Here is a 23983-nt window from a genome sequence, read left to right on the forward strand (position 1 = left end):
ACTGGAATTTAATGCCGTCCATGTTTGTATCACAAAAGAGTTGTAAAAGAGGGCAGTAAATCAGACTCTAGGACATCTATATACTTTGTGGAAATCTGAAAAGCGAATAAGTATTGTAGAGAATTCATTCATGTGTTTTTAAATTAATGCCTTTTGTTTTCTATCCAAATTGGTATGTGTTGTTACAGCATCAAGTTGACAAACCTACCTGAATGTATGCTTCATCAGACCACATGATATTTGACCACTCTTGTTTGGTAAACATTTAGTGTTTTAGAAACCACTCATATTGTGCCTTTCTATTCTTGTCAGAGAGCCATGGCTTCTTCCGAACTTTACAGCCTTTTAGACCAACTTCTTGAAGTCATCTACGAGCAGTGTGAGCAGATATTGTTTTGTTAAAACTTTTAGACAACTCAGCACCGAAGTCTAACGAGGATTTGTTCCTATTTTTTAATGACTCTCTCACTATCATTCAGTTCTCACAGTTTGTTTTGATCCACATGCGCCCAGTTCTTGGCCTATTAACATATGACTCAGTCATGGCAAAACGCTCAATAGCATATTGTACAGACTGGCATGAACATTTCACAGTTTTCGAAATCTCTACCTGTGATTTCCCTTGCTCATGCAAGTGCTTTATCTGCACCAATTTTTCTATACTAAGTTTGTTTCTTTTAGGCATAATCCAGCAGTAACACTGATGTCACAAATCTAAACAGGAAAAGAGCACCAGATTAGTGATATGTGTTCACAACAGGTGAATGTAGCAAACTGATTAGAACACAGAAAATCACTCAAATAACAAATTTTAGTGCACCAGATGTTTTATGGGTGGTTTTGAGGTGGATCATTGTTTTTGTCCTTTTTGATCCCAACAAACTAATTTTCAAAGCAACGAGTTTATTTACAGTTACATACATTGCACACATGCAAAATTTCTAGGGTGCCCAATACTTTTGGCTGTGTAGGTTGGTTGGTTGGTTTGTACGATTAAAGGGACCAGACTGCTACGGTCATCGGTCCCTTGTTCCAAAACTTAAAAACACGCACACAGAGTAAAACCGAATAATGGAGAGAACAGACGACAGAGGACAAGAAAGACTCAGACAAAGAACAGACAAAACGAATTAAAATCACACAGAGTGTGACAGTGGTTGGCCGACCATAGGGACAAAAAAGGAAAAGCCAACCACCAAGAACACATTAAAAATTCAGACTAAAACTGTAGGCCAGAGGCCAGTCTCGTCACAAAATAAAGACAAACACTTAGATCATGTGATAAAAGCCCTCTGCCCGAATAAAACACAAAATCAAGTCCGCCATGGCAGAGTCATCTGTTAAAAGGGCAGGGGCGTGTCAGGCAGCGCAAACGTCTGTCTGAGCACAGCTAAAAGGCGACACTCCAACAAAATGTGGACCACAGACAAAACGGAGCCACATCCACATAGAAGTGGGTCCTCACGGCGCAATAAGTGGCCGTGCGTCAGCCGAGTGTGCCCAATGCGGAGCCGACAAAGGACCACTGAGTCTCTGCAATTGGCTCGCATGCATGACCGCCACACAGAGGTCGTCTCCTTGATAGCATGGAGTTTATTGGGTGTGGTCAGATTGCGCCATTCAGCGTCCCATAGCGCAAAAACTTTGCGGTGTAAGAAGGCTCGCAAATCAGTCTCTGGGAGGCCAACGTCCAGAGATGATTTACTGGTGGCCTCTTTCGCTAGTCGGTCAACATTTTTCATTGCCGGGTATCCCAACATGGCCTGGGGTCCACACAAAGACCACAGAGTGACCGCAATGGGCAAGAGCATGGAGGGACCCCTGGACAGCCATCACCAGACGAGAGCGAGGGAAACACTGGTCGATTGCTCATAAACTGCTCAGGGAGTCGCTACAGATAACGAAGGACTCACCTGAGCAGGAGCGGATATGTTCTAGGGCACGAAAGATAGCGACCAGCTCAGCAGTGAAAACGCTGCAGCCAGCCGGCAAGGATCGCTGTTCGTAATGGTCCCCTACAGTTAGAGCATAACCGACACGACCAGCAACCATCAAACCGTCAGTGTAAAACACACAAGAGCCCTCATACGTGGCTAGGATGGAATAAAAGTGGCGGCGGAAGGCCTCCGGAGGGACTGAGTCCTTCGGGCTGAGTGCCAATTCCAGCCAAAGGCAAGGGCAAGGCACACACCACAGGGATGTATGCAGAGGGGCCCGGGAAGGAGGTGGAACAGGGGAAACCCCAAGGCTGAAGAGAAGCTCTCTGATGCGGACGGCGATCATACAACCCGACCGGGGCCGACGTTCTGGGAGATGGATGACTGGCTGCCAGAACAGGAGACGATAATTTGGATGCCCGGGCAAGCTACAAACATGGGCAGCGTAAGTGGTCAGTAAATGTTGGCACCATAACCGCAGTGGAGGGACACCTGCCTCCACAAGTATGCTGTCCACAGGGCTGGTCCGGAAAGCACCAGTGGCAAGTTGTATCCCGCTGTGTAGGATTGGGTCCAGCACCCGCAACACAGAGGGGGATGCTGAGCCATAAGCCAGGCACCCATAATCCAGATGGGACTGGATTAACACCTGGTAGAGCCGTAAGAGGGTAGATCGGTCGGCGCCCCAGCTGGTGTGGGTCAAGCATCGCAGAGCATCTAGATGCCGCCAACACATCTGTTTAAGCTGTTGAATATGAGGCAGCCTAGTCAATCGGGCATCAAAAACCACACCCAAAAACCTATGTGACTCCACCACAGCAAGAAGTTTGCCATCAAGGTAAAGCCGCTGCTCCGGATGAACAGTGCGTCACCGGCAGAAATGCATAACGCAGGTCTTGGCTGCCGAAAACAGAAAGCCATGCGCTACAGCCCAAGACTGGGCCTTGCGGATAGCGCCCTGCAGCTGACGTTCAGCTCCTGCAATGCCAATGGAGTTATAGTAAAGGCAGAAGTCATCAGCATACAAGGACGCTGAGACAGATATTCCCACCACCGCAGCGAGCCTGTTAATTGCTATTAAAAACAGGCAGACACTTAAAACAGATCCCTGTGGCACCCCGTTCTCCTGAACTCGGAAGGAACTATGAGAGGACGCGACTTGCATGCGGAAGGTACGATGTGCCAGAAAATTGCGTATGAAAATCGGCAGCGGACCCTGAAGACCCCAATCATGAAGTGTAGAGAGGACGTGGCGCCATGTAGTATCGTACGCATTCCGCATGTCGAAAAAGACAGAGACCAGGTGCTGACAGCGGGCAAATGCCGTACGGATGGCTGACTCCAGGCTCACCAGATTGTTGGCGGCAGAGTGGCCTTTACGGAACCCACCCTGAGACAGAGCCAGGAGGCCCCATGACTCGAGTACCCAACTCAATCGCTGGCTCACCATCTGTTCGAGCAACTTGCAAAGAACGTTGGTGAGGCTAATGGGGCGGTAGCTGTCCACCTCCAAAGAGTTCTTGCCAGGTTTCAAAACGGGGATAACAATGCTTTCCCGCCATTGCGACGGAAACTCACCCTCGACCCAGAGACGGTTGTAAAGGTTGAGGAGCCGTCGCTGGCAGTCCACTCAAAGGTGTTTCAGCATCTGACAGTGGATGCGATCTGGCCCAGGAGCGGTATCAGGGCAAGTGGCGAGGGCACTGTGAAATTCCCACTCACTGAACAGAACATTGTAGGATTCAAGATGGTAGGTGCGAAATGAAAGGCTCCGACATTCCATCCGCTCTTTAATGGAGCGGAAGGCCAGTGGGTAATTCGAAGAAGCGGAACTCAGAGCAAAATGCTCTGCCAATTCGGTTGGCAATTATGTCGGAGTCAGTACAAACTGCTCCATTCAGTGAGAGCGCAGGGACGCTGACAGGGGTCCGATAGCCATAGAGGCATCGAATCTTGGCCCAGACCTGCGATGGAGTGACATGGAGGCCAATGGTGGACACATACCGTTCCCAGCTCTCCTGCTTGCGTTGGCAGATAAGGCAGCGGGCTTGCGCATGCAGCTGTTTGAAGGCGATGAGGTGTTCTATGGAGGGATGTCGCTTGTGACGCTGGAGCGCCCGCTGGCGATCTTTAATCGCTTCAGTGATGGCAGGCAACCACCAAGGCACAGTCCTCCGCCGAGGGGACCCAGAAGAACGGGGAATGGCAGATTCTGCGGCAGTAACGATACTGGTGGTGACTGAGTGAACCACCGAATCAATGGCTTCATGAGAAACAGGGTCAATAGTGGCAGTGGAGGAAAACAAGTCCCAGTCTGCCTTATTCATAGCCCATCTGCAAGGGCGCCCAGAAGAATGACGCTGTGGCAGTGACAGAAAGATCGGGAAGTGGTCACTACCACACAGGTCGTCATGCACATGCCATTGGACAGAAGGTAAGAGGCTAGAGCTGCAGATCGAAAGGTCAATGGCGGAGTATGTGCCATGTGCCACACTGAAATGTGTGAAGGCACCATCGTTTCAAAGGGAAAGGTCGAGCTGTGCCAATACATTCTCAACGATGGCACCTCGACCTGTTGCCACTGACCCACCCTACAGAGGGTTATGGGCGTTGAAGTCGCCCAGTAACATGAAAGGTGGTGGCAATTGGGCGATCAGCGCAGCCAAGACATGCTGTGGGACATCACCATCCGGTGGAAGATACAGACTACAGACAGTAACAGCCTGTGGCATCCACACCCGAACAGAGACAGCCTCTAAAGGTGTTTGTAGAGGGACAGACTGGCTGTGAAGAGAGTGAAGGACATAGATGCAGACGCCACCAGACACTCTTTCATGGAGGGCGGGGGTTTGCAATGCTGGAAACCAAGTTTCCTGAAGAGCAATGCAGAAGAAAGGGTGTACGCTGATAAGTTGTCGGAGCTCAGCTAGATGATGGAAGAAACCGCTGCAGTTCCACTGGAGGATGGTATTGTCCATGACTCAGAAAGGTGTGAAGGGACTGGGAAGGCAGATTACGCCGTTGGGTCACCTGCTGCCCCCGATTGAGCACCTGTGCCAGTGCTACCCATGGTGTTTGAGGGACCGGCAAGATAGAGGTCCTCAGCGGACGGCAGAATCTCCACCTCGACCTCAGACGCAGAGCTGGAAGGTTGCGGTGGGGTAGCTGGCACCGCAAGTTCCTTAGGCTGAGAGCTCATCTTCTTGGATTTCTCACGCTGCTCCTTGGGTTTCACTGACTGGGAGGGCTTCACCGATTCAGTCTCTGGGACGGAGGAGGATCGCGAAGCCCTACGACCAGCTGATTGTGGGCACTTACGCCACTGTCGGTTGTCAGCCTTCCCGCTTGTGGAAACCTGGGAAGGGATGGATCCAAGGGACCCCTTGCAAGCATGAGAAGCCGAAGAAGTTGGACACTTCTCCGGCTTAGAAGTGGGGACGGATGTCCCCGATGTGTGGAGGGTGTTGCTCCCGAGGTAGGTGGCACAGGAACAACAGGGGGGATAATGCCTCCATGGGCAAGGGGGCATGTGGAGTTGTACGGCTCTGTGATTGGGCTGGAATATGCTGAACTTATGGGGCTAACATGGTTGTCATTGCAGCAGCGTAGGAGGAAGTCATTCGTACCGTATGTAGTCATTCATATTTCTGCTTGGCCTCAGTATAGGTCAGTCGGTCCAGGGTCTTACATTTCATGATTTTGCACTCTTGCTGTAAGATCCTGCAGTCTAGGGAGCAAGGTGAATGGTGCTCTCCACAGTTGACACAGATGGGAGGCGGGGCACATGGCGTATCGGGATGTGATGGGCGTCCACAATCTCGACATGTGAGGCTGGAAGTGCAGCGGGAAGACATATGGCCGAACTTTCAGCACTTAAAGCACCGCATCGGGTGAGGGATATAGGGCTTGACATCACATCGGTAGACCATCACCTTGACCTTCTCCGGTAATATATCACTCTCGAAGGCCAAGATGAAGGCACCAGTTGCTACCTGATTGTCCCTCGGACCCCGATGAACGCGCCAGACAAAATGGACACCTCGACGCTCTAAGTTGGCGCGCAGCTCGTCATCAGACTGCAAAAGTAGGTCCCTATGGAAAATAATACCCTGGACCATATTTAAACTCTTATGAGGTGTGATGGTAACGTTAACATCCCCCAACTTGTCACAAGCAAGTAACCTGCGTGACTGGGCAGAGGATGCCGTTTTTATCAAAACTGACCCAGAGCGCATTTTGGACAAGCTCTCCACCTCCCCAAACTTGTCCTCTAAATGCTTTACAAAGAACTGAGGCTTCACGGATACAAAGGATTCCCCATCAGCTCTGGTACAGACGAGATACCTGGGCGAATACGTCTCACTTTCATTCATTGCCTTTCGTTCTTCCCATGGTGTGGCCAGGGAGGGGAACGATTTGGCGTCATAAACGTTAGCTTTAAAATGAGCCCTCAAATGCTTAGAGACTGCTGGTGGCTGGCCATCAGCAATAGAAGATGTGCCATGCTTCATTGCGTGTCATCCAACCTGATGCCACCTACTCCGACCAAGGGCCCTCCCCATGGGCGCCACCCAGCCACAGCAAGGGCCACCTGGCAGGATGGCCATTGCCGGGAGTCCTGATGCCCCAGGGAGATGGGCATCTACTCCTTGGCATAGATGGGGAGTAAACGGGGCAGGCATCAGTAGAGCGATCCCTGTGTTGTCAGGGGGCTACAACCAACAGGGTACATGGCAGCCCCACCACAACGGACTGGCTACCGTGCTGGATATTAGGTGCAATAAAGTCCATGGTCGTCACCTCCGCAAAAAGCAACACTGCGCAGTGCATAATGGAAATTGCACCCAGGAATGCATCCTCGCCCAAGAGATGGAGAATGAGCGGGACGGCAATGCGACGATGGTAAGGCTGGCTAGAGGTCTCAATGCACAATGGACAAAATGCACCATGTAAGGCGCTCTTCCCCAATCGGCTCGCTCTTCAGAAGAATTTGGAGATATGGAGGTCAAACCCGACAGGGGACCATCACATAAGGCCGAAACGTTTGAGTCTCCTTTTATTTGCCTTTTACGACAGGCAGGAATACCTCGGGCCTAGTCTTACCCCCGAACCCGCAGGAGGGTTTGGCTGTGTACCTGTATGAGCAACTAACTTACGTATAAACTGTCTACCTATCTATCATGAGGTATTTGATAAGAAAAAAAATGACAAGATGGAAAACTGAGGTGTTTCACTTTATTCCTTAACAATTCACATCAGAGTCAAATACGATGAAATATATTGTACACATAAAATAAGATGAAGAAACAGACATTACACAGGACAATGACAAAGGCTGAAACCTGATAGTTGAAGAAATTATCCACACCATTGCTAGTAACCTGCCTATAGCAATTTTGGAGTTGATTCACTAGAGGGCAGACAACAATAGTAAAAGCAATAAAATACTATAATAGTATCTGATGACTCTTCCACAAGGAAAACAAAAACAATGAACAGCAGTCCCATCAATTATGTGATCATTAAAGACAGAGCACAGGTCTGGTTTGGGAATATATGGGGAAGGAAATCAGCCATGTCCTTTTCAGAGGAACGATGTTGGCATGCCTCTTAAATGATTCCAGGAAATCGCGGAAAACCTAAATCTAGATGACAATTTGAACTGCTGTCCTCCCACATATGAGCTCAGAGTCTTCCTACTGCACCACCTGACTCACTTTTACAGAACAGTGGCATTGTGGACATGTAATGGAACAAAATTATCACTTACCTGAAAGCCAGCATTTGTCCCTTGTTCCACAAATACAATGTATCTTAGTGCCTTGCTCCACAGATTACGGACTGTTTCCAACCTTACTTCTGTAGAAGGCAACTCCAGTAAAGAGTAGGCACTGATAACAATATCAAATTTTATCTGTGAAAAGGGAAAATCTAGAGAAAAAAAATGAAACACAGAATGCTTAACAAAGTACTCATAAAAATAAAAATATCTTACTAGAAGGGACTGAAAAATGGAAAAAAAATATTATGGAACTGTTTGGAAGTTTGTGGTGGTGGTGGTGGAAATAATAAAATGAAATGATTATTTTCATTACATATAAACCATTGGAGACAAGATCATGGTTCAGCAAAAAAAGAATGCTGGTGGTATGTCCACCTATAAGCATTATAGTAAGTATATCAGAAAAACTAGTGTACATGCTTTCCCGGATTGTGCATGTTCATATTTTCACATGTGTATTTCTTCATTGATGAATCCTGGGAATGCAGCCATATGGCTTTCCAGAATTTTATTGATTGTTTCTTAGGAATGTTCATTTCATAGTATAATAGATTAACTTACACAGTAAGCCATTAGGGAAAAAATGGCATGGATACAAGAGTTACGTGTGATGATAAACATTTCACAGATGATTATCACTTTTATGGATGAATCAATATTGACATACATGAGAACTAGCACAATCTATCCTGTACAGATGCGTCACAATAGGTGCAAGTTCCAGGGTTAACTATTACCCTAGCAGTGGATTATAATTGATAGTCTGTATTTCTCAATTAACCAGGACACTCTGACTGAATATTTACACTTTCCATGTAATCTATTGTCTGTGTGCTCTGAGAATGGCTTTTACACAACACAATGGTCTCCTTCCAAGTCCGAAAAGCTTAATCCAAAACACTCATAAGCAAATGAACTAGAGGTAGGTGTGGTGTTGGAGATGGACAGCTCCTGTTGCAAGATGAATGAAATGGTTTGGCATTTCAAGTGACTAGGAAGCTGTCAGATGACGTACCACTCATCATTCTTCTTTTTATGCTCTAAGAAGGTTGACTAGACTGAAAAGCTATGGTAAAATGTTGAACACACTGATGGCAAAGTACAAGTTAATCAAAAACCATATCATGTGGCCAATCCTGCTTGGTAACAAAGTACCATTAAGGGTTAAAGTGGGGTTAATCTTGTATGGATAATGTTTACACAAGATGAAATGGAGCCCCTGATACGTTTTTGTTACCACAAACTGAGTATGGTCATGGGAACCTTCTGTCTGATAACATGCAACTTCAGCAGAACACTCAGTTGCATCTCAATTGTGTCAGAACGGTTTCAGAAACACATGATGGACATCTCAATTGTGTCAGAACGGTTTCAGAAACACATGATGGACATCTGAATATTTGTTCAAGACATATATGTCTTAGACCCAGTCATACCAATTTCCCTGAGTTGGGGATATTGATTACACCATCAGGGATCTAGATGGATCCCCAACAACTTTGATATTTCATAGCGTCAATGCCATGATCTACCACTGCTATCATTACGAAAGAAAGGGCTGCTACATGCCACTAGGTATGTCTACCTCACTTTCCACAAAAATACACCCAATTATAAGGGTGTAGAGGCACTATAAAGGTATTATCACAAAAAGCTATCTATACTGCCACATTACTGTTAGACAGGAGCATATCAATATAACTGCCAGGCACAACTGAAAGCTATTCACTGAACAAAATTGGACTTCAAAAATAGGAAAACAATAAGAGATGAAAAAGATCCTATCTGCACAGCAACAATGCATTATGCATCTTCTTTTCAAGTTTCTTTTTTTTATTATTCTTTAATAACTGATGATGTACAAAGGGATCAGCACTACCATCTCATAAAAAGTATTCTGTTAACTGCAAACAATTGCAATCACATACAACACTGGGCGCTATTTTCACTCATCACACTCTTCTACTATTTGTCTACAGGCAGTATTTCGAATTTTATGTCCTGATGGTAAGGACTCAAAAATCAACTTAGATTAGCAATACATTATCTGATTACACAAATTGTCTCCTATTTAGAAACAATGGAACCCACTTAGACTAACAAACCAGTACACATCTGCAACAATTATTACGTGTACCTGCAATGACAGTCTTTGCTGAACAGTGATAGAGTGGATAAGTCAATACCACATAAAAGGGTTATCACATACATACAGACTCAATATCACTAGTGGATTTCAAGGTGAGCAAAGCAAGGCATTTAACTGAACACCACATAATCTTCAGTCCGCCTCTGCTGTTCAGTTCTCAGCATTTCTGGCTGCTATGTGGAAGACCCAGCTTCAGTTCACAGTACTGCCAAGGATATTTCCTTGGTGAGAGGACTGGAACAGGGTGCACTCACAGCCTTGTGATGCCAACTGTGGGGCTACTTGAGTGAGAAGCAACAGTTCCAAGACAAATAAAGCCAACAACAGGCAGGAGAGTGGAATGATGACCCCATATTCCTCTGAACCACATACAATGATGACTGCCAGAGGATGACACAGTGGTCTATCAGCCCTGGTTGGCCCATCAGGGCCAGAACAAATAGTTTTGCTTTGCTTTGTTTTGCTTTACTTTACTTCACTTACCTTAATATACACTAACAATGTTCAGTCTGCATACACTGAAATGACAAAAGTCACATGTTAGCGATATGCAAATATACAAATGGTGGTAGTATTGTGTACACAATGTACAAAAGGACAGTGCATTGTTGGGTAATCGTTGACTGGAAATGGTTATGAAACTTCCTGGCAAATTAAAACTGTAAGTCAGACCGAGACTCAAACTCGGGACATTTGCCTTTTGCGGGCAAGTGCTCCACCATCTGAGCTACTCAAGCATGATCACGACCCATCCTCACAGCTTCAATACTGCCAGTACCTTGTCTGGCAGAACTGAAGCTGTGAGGACAGAGCACTTGCCCGCGAAAGGCAAATGTCCCGAGTTCAAGTCTCGGTCCGGCACACAGTTTTAATTTGCCAAGAAGTTTCATATTAGCACACATTACACTGCAGAGTGAAAATCTCATTCTGGAAATGTTTATCCTTGGCTACTTGGAGAGCATTTGCAGCCATTCAGGGACCTTTTGTTTCCAAACAATAATGGAATTTGTATAGATGACAATATTCCATGTCAGTGGGTCACAACTGTTCATAACTGATTTTAACGACATTCTGGACAATTCGAGGAAATGATTTGGCCAGCCACATCGCCCAACATTACTCCTTTCGAACATTTATGGGATGTAATCGAGAGGTCAGTTCGTGCACAGAATCAAGTGCTGGCAGCACTTTCACAATTATGCCTGAGCATAGATGCAGCATGGATCACTATTTCTGCAGGGGCTTCCAATGACTCGCTGAGTCCATGTCATGCCGAGTTGCTGCATCATGTCAGGCAAAAGGAGGTCTGACATGATATTAGGAGGTATTCCATGACTTTTTTGTCACCTCAGTTTACATGCAGTACCTCACCATCACACACACACACACACACACACACACACACACACACACACACACACACACACATGCACTAGATCATTTAACTGTGGCATTTACTTATATAACTCACATTTTCTTGCAACCATTAATTACAATACCTATGAAAATCCATCATATTCTGTAATTTCTTTACACAAAAGATGGTTTAAGTACTAGAAAAAAATATAAAAATCTTCTCCTTACTGTGTGTGAGGCTGGCAGAAACTGTCTATAAAAGATCCCTTTTGGAAGATCTTTGTTAGCATTTCCATCTCTCACAATAAGACTTGAAATTTCATTCATATCACGGGAGGAATCCACACAAAAATATTCCTTCATGGTCTCTCTCCAGACTGAATTAACAGCCCTAAAATTAAAAATTCTATCAGTAAAATTTTTAACATGGTTTTCTATGTTATTACTGTAATTAGAATCTATGTCAGAAATAACAACAGGTATATAAACAATATTTTCAAAATTTTCAAGCTTGCTCATAAAACTAGTTCTGATATTTACAACAGCATGGCCTTCCTGACACTGGTTTGCAAAACTAAAGGATGAAAGTAACTTTCGCATAATGTGTCACTGCCATCTAACACAGCTCGATGAAACTTGGGCCATATGTAGAAAGAACTGCTACAGTATAGTACAGAAGGTAAATGAAAGAAATAGACAATGAGATGAACAGAAATGACACTTTTATTCAGAGACAATAATTACACTGAAATCACAGCGACTCATGATGGTCTCCTGGATATCGCAAAAGGCGGAACGTATTTATTAATAGGATGAGTTATCACCACAGATGGCAATGCGTTCACCGCATTGTGTTCCCATGCTGGCCAAAATGATGGTAAGGAGCTCTCATGGTAGCGTTTTCCGTCCCCCATCAGTATGGTCACTACTGGCGAACGGTCACTGGTGCATGCAAAAATACTGTAAGATGTCTTCTTGATGCATCCAACATGTGCTTGATGGGCTGGTTATAACGACATGCAGAGAGACCCTCCTCTGTATGGATGTCACAGAGACGGCGGCCGCAGCATTGGGAGATGACAGTGTGAATCCATTTTGGGGACAAGCAAACCTGTGTACCCAGACAGCCACCCCGGCCCGGAAACAGGATTACGGCTACACAGGTTGGCGTACCTGGTCAGGCCACAAGAGATACAGTGCAACACTTATATTGATTACGAATAGCCTTAGCATGGTACACCTCGATGGTGCTACAAGAGGCAACTGAAGGCAGCTTTAGAAGGGATTTGCCTTGGATGTGGATCCGGCTATTATTTGGTATTCATGGAATAATGGAATAGCTCTAATATGTTGAAAATCAGACACCAAGAAGGTCAGCTGGCCAAGTCTTATAGGAATGTTCTGATTTCTTACATTGACAGAACTCAACCTGAGCAACAATGACATGCATCCATTTACAGTAATATTTTTAAAACAGGTCACACATGTTATCAAAAGCGAGTGAAGATGGATTCTGCAGGGGGGCCAGTTGACAAAGAAGTTGATACACACAAGTTGATAATCAGGATAAGAAGAAAGCACAGCATAAGGTGACATCAGTAAATCCAAATGCATGAGAATGCTTCCACAACCATTTTCCATAGGCTTCCAATTCTTCAACATGCTCATTGTAATCCGGAAACAGTAGCAGATACATGACCAGAGTGGTGACAAGCAAAACACGAGTTGCAAGGGACAATGCAGCAGGTGACACGGTTAAGATGGATCCGAACTGGCCAAATCAGAGGCAGGCATTTGCAATACCTGGGTTTCATTGTGTTGCGCTGTCACGAGCACCTCCTGCTGTGGACTGAGATGCTGCAACATCACAGTAAGAACCCCTTGCTGATCAACCAGCTGGCATAAAAGCTCATCAGTAGCACCATCAGACATTGTAAACGCAACAGATGACTGAAGACCGCATGGAGAACAATCCCACACTAGTCATCACTTGCATTGTAGCTTGGACAACACACAATATACCCAAGATTATTAGTACAATTTTATGAGACTGTAGCATGTATACCAACCACCATAACATAAAGTGAACACAGTAAGATAAGACAAATATATGCAGGCAGTAGTAACATAACTGAGCATGAGTACAGCATGGCAGGGTTTAAATAGGCACTCGCCCGTGGTGGGCTCTATCTTAAGTTCACAGTATTGCCTTTACGCAACACATTCTTGCGGTTGACAACACACTGCTAATGGCACGGCTTTCAAGTGTGCGCACATTACTTCATTTCCCCAGATAATTCATTCTGATAATTAAATGAAATATGCAACTGTCATATTTAAAAACTGGAATTATAGTACTTACCAAATGGCTGTCCCAACACCAGATCCAAAATCTAATAGTGACTTTGGTTGGAATTCAGGAACTCTTTTAGATATCTCTTTCATTATTCTGAACAAAACAGCATATTCCGCAGCTGACCTTCCAATCAAGTACACAAGTGATTTTGTTTTGTCATACTCTATGGACTGCCACTTATATAAATGTTGTTTCAGCACTTTTTGAACCAGTCCCTTGTACTTTTCTCTGAAGAATTCCTTTTCTTCAACACCAAACAGAGGATTTTCAATGCCATCTGTCAAAAAATTCAATATTTATATTAAATTCTAATGCTAAAAATACAATGAGGACCAACATCATAAAATGTAATAATGTAAATTGTAGTAAATTTGGCTGTAACATACTGTGGTGGACATAGAAATTCAGACACTCAGAACCAGAGATGCTGCTTCAGTACCTGAGAAAACCTCAAAATAGGGCCAACCAGAATATAAGTGGTAAATTAGTGACTCTTAAAAAAGGCAACAAATGAGAGTGACCTGTTTTGCACGTAATGTCAAGTATTCTGATTTTTGTTTTCTTAGTATCCATCATTTACAAATTCTCCACGTTTTTGTCTTGAGCAGTTGTGAAGGGGATGGCATATATCCATTTCAAACTAGTCACCCTGCTATTCACCACAGCATATGCATGGTCGGACAGGAATTCAAACCCCCTTAAACCAGACTATAGCCACAGTGCCTTAGCTACTGAGTCACCTTACACAGTAAATCTATCTATTATTCATGGCATGTTTCCTTGGATTTTTGGCTCACATATATACTAGTAACACCATCTATAAAAACAGAGATAAGGTATCCTTTAAATAAGTAGCCTACAATAGAATACTCGCCCAATTTTCTGAGTAGAACTTGTCAACCGTCTCTAAGTTTGGTTTCTGTAAAGTTGTCTTTACAGAGGAGGCCATATCTTGTGTCACAAACGAAGCCTTGACAGAGCTCAGAGCTAAAACAGAAAAATTATCCTTTTCGTATTTACTGTGATGAAAGGGGACACGTGTACATGAGTTGTGCTTGTGTGAATATATGTGGATTTTCTACTTCTGGAGGTGCACTTTGTCCAAGTGAGGAAATATTTCTAGCATATTTTTCATTGTACATGTATCTCCTCTAAGTGGTGAGTAGCAATCTATCCTTTCCATATTATGGTTGTATGGCCACAACCATTTTTTAAAAAAATAGGATTGTTAAGGCTACATGTTTAAATTAGAGGCATAATTATTTGAGAGGCTACTGGCTAACAATTTAAGAGAAATGATTAACTTCTAGCTACGTTACCTGTATTTGGGTAATCGGAGGTTTTGAAGGGAAAAAAATTGTTTGTCAGTTTGGTCTGTGAGAATATAATCTGAATATAATCTGACATGTTTTGATAAAAATTTGTATTTGTCTGGTAACTGTATATGTCTTTATTGGCAAAATGGAGTACAAGAAGGTTCTCTACTATGTTTTTTGTATTGAGCAAGATGTGAAACAAAACTGGATTTATTTCTGTTCTTGAGACAGTACACCTATGTGTTTTAAAATCTTTTTGTAAAAGTTCTACCAGCGTAGCCAATACAGAAGATTAGGCATGAATTAGAAATAAGTTTGTACTCACTAGATATTTGGTATTACTGCGTGGTAGCTTGGAGGCTGTTGATTGTTTTGTGTATTATCATTGGCTTGAAAACTTATTCTTTCATCATATGTTAAGAAAAATTTTGGCAGTTCGGTAAGAGATTTTCCCAATGTTGGTCTATTTTTGGAATCCAACACAGCAGCAATTCTGCAAAGGCGTGGATTCAGCATGTCCTTGGTAAGTTTCTGGATATATATGGTACCAGAAGTTTATATGCAGGTCTACAGTTACATTTACATCTACATACATACTCCGCAAGCCATCGTATGGTGTGTGGCAGTGGGTACCTTATATCAGTAGTAGTCATTTCCTTTCCTCTTCCACTCACAGACAGAATGAGGGAAACAAAACTGCCTATATGCCTTCATACAAGCCCAAATTTCTTTTATCTTCATGGTCCTTCTGTAAGATGTATATTGGTGACAGCAGAATCATTCAATAGCCAGTTCTCAAAACTTTCTCAAAAGTGTTCGGCAAAAGACTGTAGACTTCCCTCCAGGAAATCCCATTTGAGTTCATGAAGCATCTCTGTAATACTTGTGCATTTACTGAACCTACTGGTAACAAATCTAGCAGCCCATCTCACAATTGCTTTAACGTCGCTCTTTAATCCAATCTGGTGCAGATCCCAAACAGTCCTCATTACAGATGAACCACAGTCCTAAAATTGTCCCAATAAACCGAAGTTGACCTTTCGCCTTCCATACCACATCCTAACATGCTCGATCCGTTTGATATCACTTTCTAACATTTGCCCGGACATGTAAATGATGTGACTGTGTCAAGCAGGACACTACTAATTCTGTATCTGAATATTATAGGTTTGTTTTTTCTACTCATCCGCACTGACTTACATTTTTCTACATTTAGAGCTAGCTGCCAGCCATCACCAACTAGAAATTTTGTCCAAGTCATCTTGTATCCACCTACAGTCCCTCACATTTGTCATCCCCCATACACCATAGCATCATCAGCAAGCAAGCAGAGATTGCTGGCTACCCTGTCTACCAGGTCATTTACATATACAGAACATAACAGCATCCCGAACACACTTCCCCGGGGCACTCCTGTCTATATCCTTATCTCTGATGAACACTCATTGTCAGGGATAACATACTGGGTTCTATTTCTTAAGAAGTCTTCAAGCCACTCAAGTATCTGGGAACCCATACCATATGCTTGTACCTTCATTAACAGTCTGCATAGGGGAACAGTGTCAAATGCTTTCCAGAAATCTAGTAATATGGAGTAGGCCAGGAAATTCTTGTAAATTATCAGCTGTAGGCACTGAGCTGGCACCCAATAGAATCCCAGATGTGATTAATTAGGTGCAGATAAGGCAAATTTGGTGGCCAAGACACCAATGTGAGCTCACTACTGTCCCCCTCAAACCACTGTAACACAGTTCTGCCTTTGTGACATGAATTGTTATCGTGCTGGAAGATATCATGACTGTCAGAGTAGACATCAAGCATGAAGGCATGTTGATAGTCTGTAATAATATTCAAGTACATCACAGCAGTCATACCACAGAGCTCATGGAAGCCCAGATGAATATTCCCCATAGCATAATACCAACCCATTGTTCTGTGTCTGAGCATGGTCCATTCATCCATTCGTCTGAATGTTGGCATGACCATCAACCTTGTGTAATAAGAAATGTAGCTCACCCAACCAGGCACTGTGATTCATCTAATGACGCAACACAATTCATCTGATGATGCAACATGATTCCATTGATCCACAGTCCAATCTCAACACTGCAGTCATAACTGACTATATCATTATGCAAACATAGAGGGATCATCTGCTGCAGAGACCTATTTTCAACTATGCACACTGGGCAATGTGCTCTGAATGAGTTGCGCCTGGACCAGCACTGTACTCTTTCAAGATCACCATCTATCGGGTTTTACAAAATGGGCAAGACTCCGATCTCCACCTTCTGTGTTGAGGCATGCATGTCCAACACATCACTGCCTACCCATGGTCACACCATCCTTTCAGCACTTTGCATAGATGCTCATGACACTAGCATGTGAACAACCAACCAGCTTCACTTTTCCTGAGATTCTAGTTACCAGGTTCCAGGCCATAGCAATCTGCTTTTAGTCAAAAATCTACTCACCAAGAGGCAGCAGAAGAACACATGTATAAAACAAAGGTTTTACTTATGCAAGATTTAGAGCCAGCGGCTCCTTCTTTCAGAAGAGAGGTGAAGGGAAATGAACTGGAGAACTTTAGGTAAAGGAGTAGAGTAAGGAAAAGTCTCCATGAAGCCCGGATTAGGAGAGACTTGCCAGACAGGATGAGAAGGAATGACAGATCAGTGTAGACTGCACCAGACGATATTTGGAAACCAACGAACTTAAAAGTGGAAGACAGGGTAATATGCAAGACAGAGATTACTGCTTAAACATCATGCACGAGTTAATAAGTGTGAAAACCTTAGTGCATTATATGTAACAGAGGTGGGAGAGCGACAGTGAAAAATATACAAGTCAGAAAATGAAAGATGTAGAAAACTTAAATGGAGTGAAGAAAGTAGTTACCATGAAGAAATGCTGAGATGGAAGAAATTAATGTAAATTAAGGCCAGGTGGGTGGTGAGAACCGAGGACATGTTGTAGCGCTAGTTCCCACCTGCGGAGTTCTGAGAAACTGGTGTCTGGAGGAATAATCCAGAGGGTGCATGTTGAAACAGGCATGGGGGTCACAACTGTCATGTTGTAGAGCATGTTCTGCAACAGGATATTGTGTGTTGCCAGTATACACACTCTGCCTATGCCCATCAATTGTAACTGACAATTTGCTGGTAGTCATGCCAATGTAAAAGGCCAAACAGTGTTTATATAACAGCTGATATACGACATGTCTCATTTCACAGGTGGCTGTCAGTTCGATAGTATATGTTTTCGCCATTTACAGAGCTGGTATAGATGATGGTACGAAGGTGCCTAGGGTAAATCTTGCAAAGGGGACAATCACAGGGGTAGGAGCCATAGGGCAGGGAGATGGATGCAGGAGGAGGACCTGACAAGGGTGTTGTGGGGATTGGGAGGGTGATGAAAAGCTACTCTAGTTGTGGTGGGCAAAATCTCAGACATATTGGATCTCATTTCAGGGCATAATTTTAGGAAGTCATGGCCTTGTGGAAGTACCTGATTAATACATTTAAGATGAGTACAATACTGAGTGACAAGTGGTGTGTTCTGAAGTTGTTTTTTGGAGGGATCAGCAGTACTAGGACTAGATGTGATGGCTCAGGAAATCTGCTTTTGAACTAGGCTAGTGGGGTAATGATGTCCAGTGAAGGCTGTGGTGGGAATGGTGGTGTGTCACTGTAAAGAGTCTGCACCCAAACAAATATATTTGCCTCGAATGCCAAGGCTATATGGGAGGGAACATTTGACATGGAAAGGATGGCAACTCTCAAAATGTCAGTACTGTTGTGTGTTAGTAGGTATGATGTGGACAGGAGTGTGTAGCTGGCCTCCTGTGAGGATGAAATTAAAATCACAGACAGTGGCAGTGGATTCAGAATAGGACCATGTGATGTGTAATGGGGAGAAGGTATTCAGAGATTCCAGGAATCTTAACAGGTCAGCCTCACCATGAGTCCATATGGCAAAGATGTCATCAACGCATGTGAATCAAACCATGGGCTGAAAGCTTATGGATTCCAGGAAAGCCCCCACTAAGTGACCCATGAAAAGGTTAGCATAGGAGGGAGCCATCCTGGTTCCCATGGCCGTACCCCTGATCTTTTTGTTTGTCTGCCCCTCATAGGTGAAGTAGTTGTTAATAAGTATAAAGTTAATTAAGGTGAGCAGGAAGGATGTCATAGATTCGGAAACAGGTGGGCACTGACTGTGGAAATGTTCAGCAGCAGACACACCATGTAGGTGGGGATATTGGTATAGAGGGAGGTGGCATCAATGTTGAAAAGAAAAGTGTGTGCTGGGAGTGGGATGGGCAAGGATTTCAGACAATCTAGGAAATGGTTGGTGTTTTTAATATACGAGGGAACTCTTTGTACTGTGGGTTGCAGGTGCTGATCAATTAAGGCAAAGAGATGTTCTATGGGTACTCTGAAGCCAGCAACTACAGGCCACCTAGGATGATTGAGTCTGTGGATCTTAGGAAGAAGGTAAAAGGTGGGGATTCATTGTTTGCATGAAGTAAGAAGTTCCACGGATTGAGGTGTCATTAGTTCGAATCACAGGGATGGGATCTTGATGGCAGATCCTGTATGTAGAGGTGTCAGACAGCTGGCGTAGATCTTCACTAACATACTCCTGTCAGTCATGTACCACAGTAGTAGATTCTTTGTCTGTTGTGAGAATAATGTTGGAGTCATCAGCTTTTCATGAATGGAGAGCCTGAAGTTCTGCAGAAGACATGTTATAGGGACCTGAGGAAGAATTGTGAAGCAATGTTGAATGTGAGGAATTCTTAGAAGACTTGTAAAAAATGATTTTGAGGTAGTGGTGGTGGATCAAGTTGGAATTGTGGTCAGAACTGTTCAAGGTAGGATTCAATGTCAAACCGTTTTTTTTTTTTTAATTTTTATTTTACGTGTTCTCCTGCCACCGCTTGATGATTACATGTTTTATCTGTCCAATTACATTATCTTATGAAAAATTGATTATTTTCACTGTGTTTAGTTGAAGTTGCTTGTATCAGTGGATGTTCCCATTTGCAGCCTGTATCAATGCTAGAATGATTCCCCATTCATATCTGCTCAGCTTATATACTTTTTTTACCATGTCACATGACCACAACACTACCAGATGCCATTCGATCTTGTGGTGGGAAGTGGTCATAATGTTTCAGATCAGTGTAAGTCACTGCATGAGATTGATTTTATGATTACTTCCTTTTTCTTTGACTTCTTCTTCTTCTTCTTCTTCTTCAACACTCACACTGCAACATTAAGCAAGTTATTAACTGTTGATCTCGAGAATGCCACTTTATGTTCATGTGGGTGGCAAAATTAGTTGTGTGTGGTAGTATCGGTAATTGCTTCACAATAATTAGAAAATTATGCTTCTATTTTCTGCTTGGTGTTTTTAATGCTACAGAGTGTGAAAAGGTACAGATTTTTGTCAGAAAATTTTTCAATAAATATTTATGGTGTGAACATTTCTGTACCTGGACCTTTTCTAAATGAACAAGCATTCGTATGCACAGCAGCAAGCAAGTATAAAAAAGATTAATAGTAAATGTGTTTCCATTCAATTTTATTATATATGTGATACTTTTGCATTAGAATGAATGTCATGTTTTGCATCTTTTTGTTCCAACTCAGCTTCTCCTTGTGCAGCACACAGTGGTCATGACTTCTAATGGCCTTTTGCAACAAATATCAGCTTTTGGTAGTCTACCACCAAACAGGTTTCCTTGGACACTAACAACAACAATACATTTAAAGAGTATCATCTACAAGAATAACTGGTTGTCTTAGGACTATCACGAACAATTGGGATCTGGTGACATGGCACATTGTCATCCACTAAAATTGCAATTGTTGTTTTGGAACATGAAGTGCATGAATGGCTGCAAATGTTCTCCGAGTAGCTGAACATAACCACTTTCAGTCAATGACCAGTGCAGCTGGACCAGAGGAACCAATCCATTTCTTTAAGCACAGCCCACACCATTATCGAGGCACTACCAGCTTTCACAGTGCCTTGTTGACAACTTGGGTCAGCAGCCTACTGGGGTCTGCACCACACTTGAATACTACCATCAGCTCTTACCAACTGAAATAGGGACTCATTGACCAGAATACAGTTTCCCAGTTATCTAGGGCCCAAACAATATGGTCATATCCCTAGGAGAGGTACTGCAGATGATGTCATGCTGTTAGCAAAGGCACTCGTGTTGATTGTCTTCCGTTATAGCCCATTATCATCAATTTCTGGTACACTTTCTCAATGGATACATTTGTTGTACATCCAACATTGATTTCTGTGGCGATTTCATGAAGTGTTGCTTGTCTGTTAACACTGACAACTCTATACAGACGTCTTTTTCACAGTCATTAAGTGAAGGTTGTCAGACACTGTGTTGTCTGTCGTGAGAGGGAATGCCTGAAATGTGGTATTCTCAGCACACTCTTGACACTGTGGATCCCATAATATTGAATTTCCTAATTATTTCTGAAATAGAATGTCCCATGCATCTACATCCAACAACCATTCTGTGTTCAAAGTCTGTTAATTCCCATCATGCAGCCACAAACATGTCAGAAACCTTTTTTGCCTGAATCACCTGAGTATAAATGACAGCTCCACCAATACACTGCCCTTTTATACCTTGTGTATGCAATACTACCACCATCTGTGTATGAGCATATCACTATCCCACGACTTTTGTCACCTCAGCACATCATACCATATAAATAAAAGTTATTCACTAAAATAACTTCTGGGATATTAAACAACATAATTACACCTGCATTACATTACATTTGGCATGAGAATATTTTAATATACTGCAAGCGAATTTTTGCCAGACTTGTGGTCTTAAAGAAGAGGGAAGATGGAGAAGTAGAAACTACACTAATTCCTTTACGCATTATTTGGTGGGAATTTAAAATCAAGTGACACATTTCAAATGGTTGCATTCTGGCGTTCCATGTTCAAATGAATGTTGTGCTGTAACTCAACGAGTTTTTATCGTGGCTCTCTCTTTCCTCTGCTGTTCCATTAAGAGAATAAGAGCATTTTTCCCAAAGGCATACCATAAGGCAATAAACCAAATTCAATATTATAATTACTTTAGTTCAATATTTTAGTGCTCAAGAGAGTATATTCTGGATGTAACAACCAAAGATGTTTTTTCTACCCTTTCTCACACCAAGACCATATCCACAGACCAGCATGATGCTTTACGAAGGAAGGAAGGAAGGAAGGAAGGTCTGGGTTTTTTGTATCTTATTGAAGACAAGGTCATTAGAGATTGAAAACAAGTTCATATTGAGCAAGAACTGGGAGGGAAACGATTCATGTCTTTTGCAATGGACCCAGCCTAGCATTCACCTTAAGTGATTTAAGAAAACCATAGAAAACATAAATCTGGATGGTCAGATGGGGATTTGAACCACTGTCTTCCTGAAAGCGAGTCCAAAATCTTACCACTGCAGCACATCACTTGGTGGTGCTTTAAGAATAGTTACACAAACCTTTGACATACTTTATCCAAAGATGAAACTGAAATGGATAAGAACTACTCGCAAAAATAAACTACTTTTCCACTAAGTGTGTGGAGTTATTTGCAGCTATTAATAATTTTATACTGGTAGTTTTGTCAGGATTAGCACAATATGAGGTAATTGATCTTTGCTTGATGTGAACAAAATAAGTCTGGAGGTTTCACGGAACAAAACTCTTTATTTCAGTAACAGTGTCCGCCAAACAGATTGAACCAGTGGTTAATCTCTAAGTTGAGTATGAATCCAAACACTTAACTCACAGGTGAAACATTTTGAATGTGCACATAACCCAGGAAGAGGTAAAACAGAAAAGAATGGTCACTGACGCTGTATCCCTGAGAAATTGGTACTCAACAATACATAACAATATGGAATAAACAATGTCATATAAAAATTCACAAGCCAAAGAACAAACAATACAAAATAATATAGAACATATTATGAAAAATAGCACCCCTGGTGGTTGGCGAAGAAGCTGTTTGACAGCTGCAACTCATTTGTTAACACAGATCACACACATATAAGACTGCACCACTGAACACTTTAACATCGCCAGTTGACACAAACTTCTTAGCAGATGCTAAATCAGCCCTCACAACAGAAGCACAGCATCATCACGTAACTGGGCCAGGAAGTGTACATGGTGACCGGAATGAGTTGTGCACTCTTTGTCAGTCAGCGTCGGCTGGTTGTTGCTCCTGCGGTAGGAACTGTGTCACCTGTACTGAAGGTTGCTGTAGTCTCAGTGCTATGGCACCAGCTCTTCTTTGAACAAGTATGTAGGTTTGACATGGTTAATGGCAACAGTCATTGGCTTGCCGTTTACGACAATGTCTAAAGTCTGTGTGCTTTGTTGTAGGACATGGGCCAGTGATTGGTGGTTGCAGCGGTGGCTTAATACTGTCTGTTCAAAGCATCACATACACGCAGTTTCCCAATCACAGAGCACATAAGTTGTTGGAGCACTGTGTCGGGATGTGGTCTCTTGAGCGTTGAAGGAATTCCATCTGATTTTGAGTTGGTAGCTGCAGCGAGCTGGCCTCGACCAAGTCCCATGGAAGATGCAGTGGTTCACTGTAGACTAATTCCACATCTCAGGAGTCCAAATCTTGGTTATACATCATTCTTAGACCCAGGAGAACATTCCGTCCACAGTCTTCTGGCTTCTTCTTCAAGTTAAGGAATGAAGGCTTTACTCTGGGAGCATTTCCTTCCTCATCTGATGGGTATGGGTGTGTGTGTGTGTTCATCTTTATTTTAGTGTTTGGCTAGGGTGTTTGTGGGACGTGTTTTTAAACATCAATGGGGAAGTTGGTTATACTTATTTTGTGATGTCTATATTTACCTATCCAGGAGTGCGGTAGGACGTCTATGTAGTCCTCGCTGTTCAAGTGGGACTCCAAGGTCCCTTATAAGGGGGTTTGTGGATGTTGCCACTTTTTGATAAAATCGTCTGGCGATTTGTTGGTGTCACTGAAGTACTTCTTTCTCTTCTGCTGCTTTGTGCAGATAGCCGTGTGGG

At 43.2% G+C, this 23983-nt stretch overlaps 1 protein-coding gene across 1 annotated transcript in view; it reads right to left on the reverse strand.

Annotated features, from left to right (window-relative positions):
* LOC124612249 (methyltransferase-like protein 17, mitochondrial) overlaps positions 1-23983 on the reverse strand; it is a 117763-nt gene that overhangs the window by 61146 nt on the left and 32634 nt on the right. Inside the window, exons 4-6 of the mRNA XM_047140329.1 lie at positions 13587-13857; positions 11453-11615; positions 7708-7851 (exon numbers count right to left, since the gene is read on the reverse strand). Coding sequence (XP_046996285.1) covers positions 7708-7851; positions 11453-11615; positions 13587-13857 — 578 coding nt within the window. The remainder of the gene's footprint in view (positions 1-7707; positions 7852-11452; positions 11616-13586; positions 13858-23983) is intronic.

Source organism: Schistocerca americana, chromosome 1 (assembly GCF_021461395.2).
Source record: "Schistocerca americana isolate TAMUIC-IGC-003095 chromosome 1, iqSchAmer2.1, whole genome shotgun sequence".
NCBI classification, from domain to species: Eukaryota; Metazoa; Arthropoda; class Insecta; order Orthoptera; family Acrididae; genus Schistocerca; species Schistocerca americana.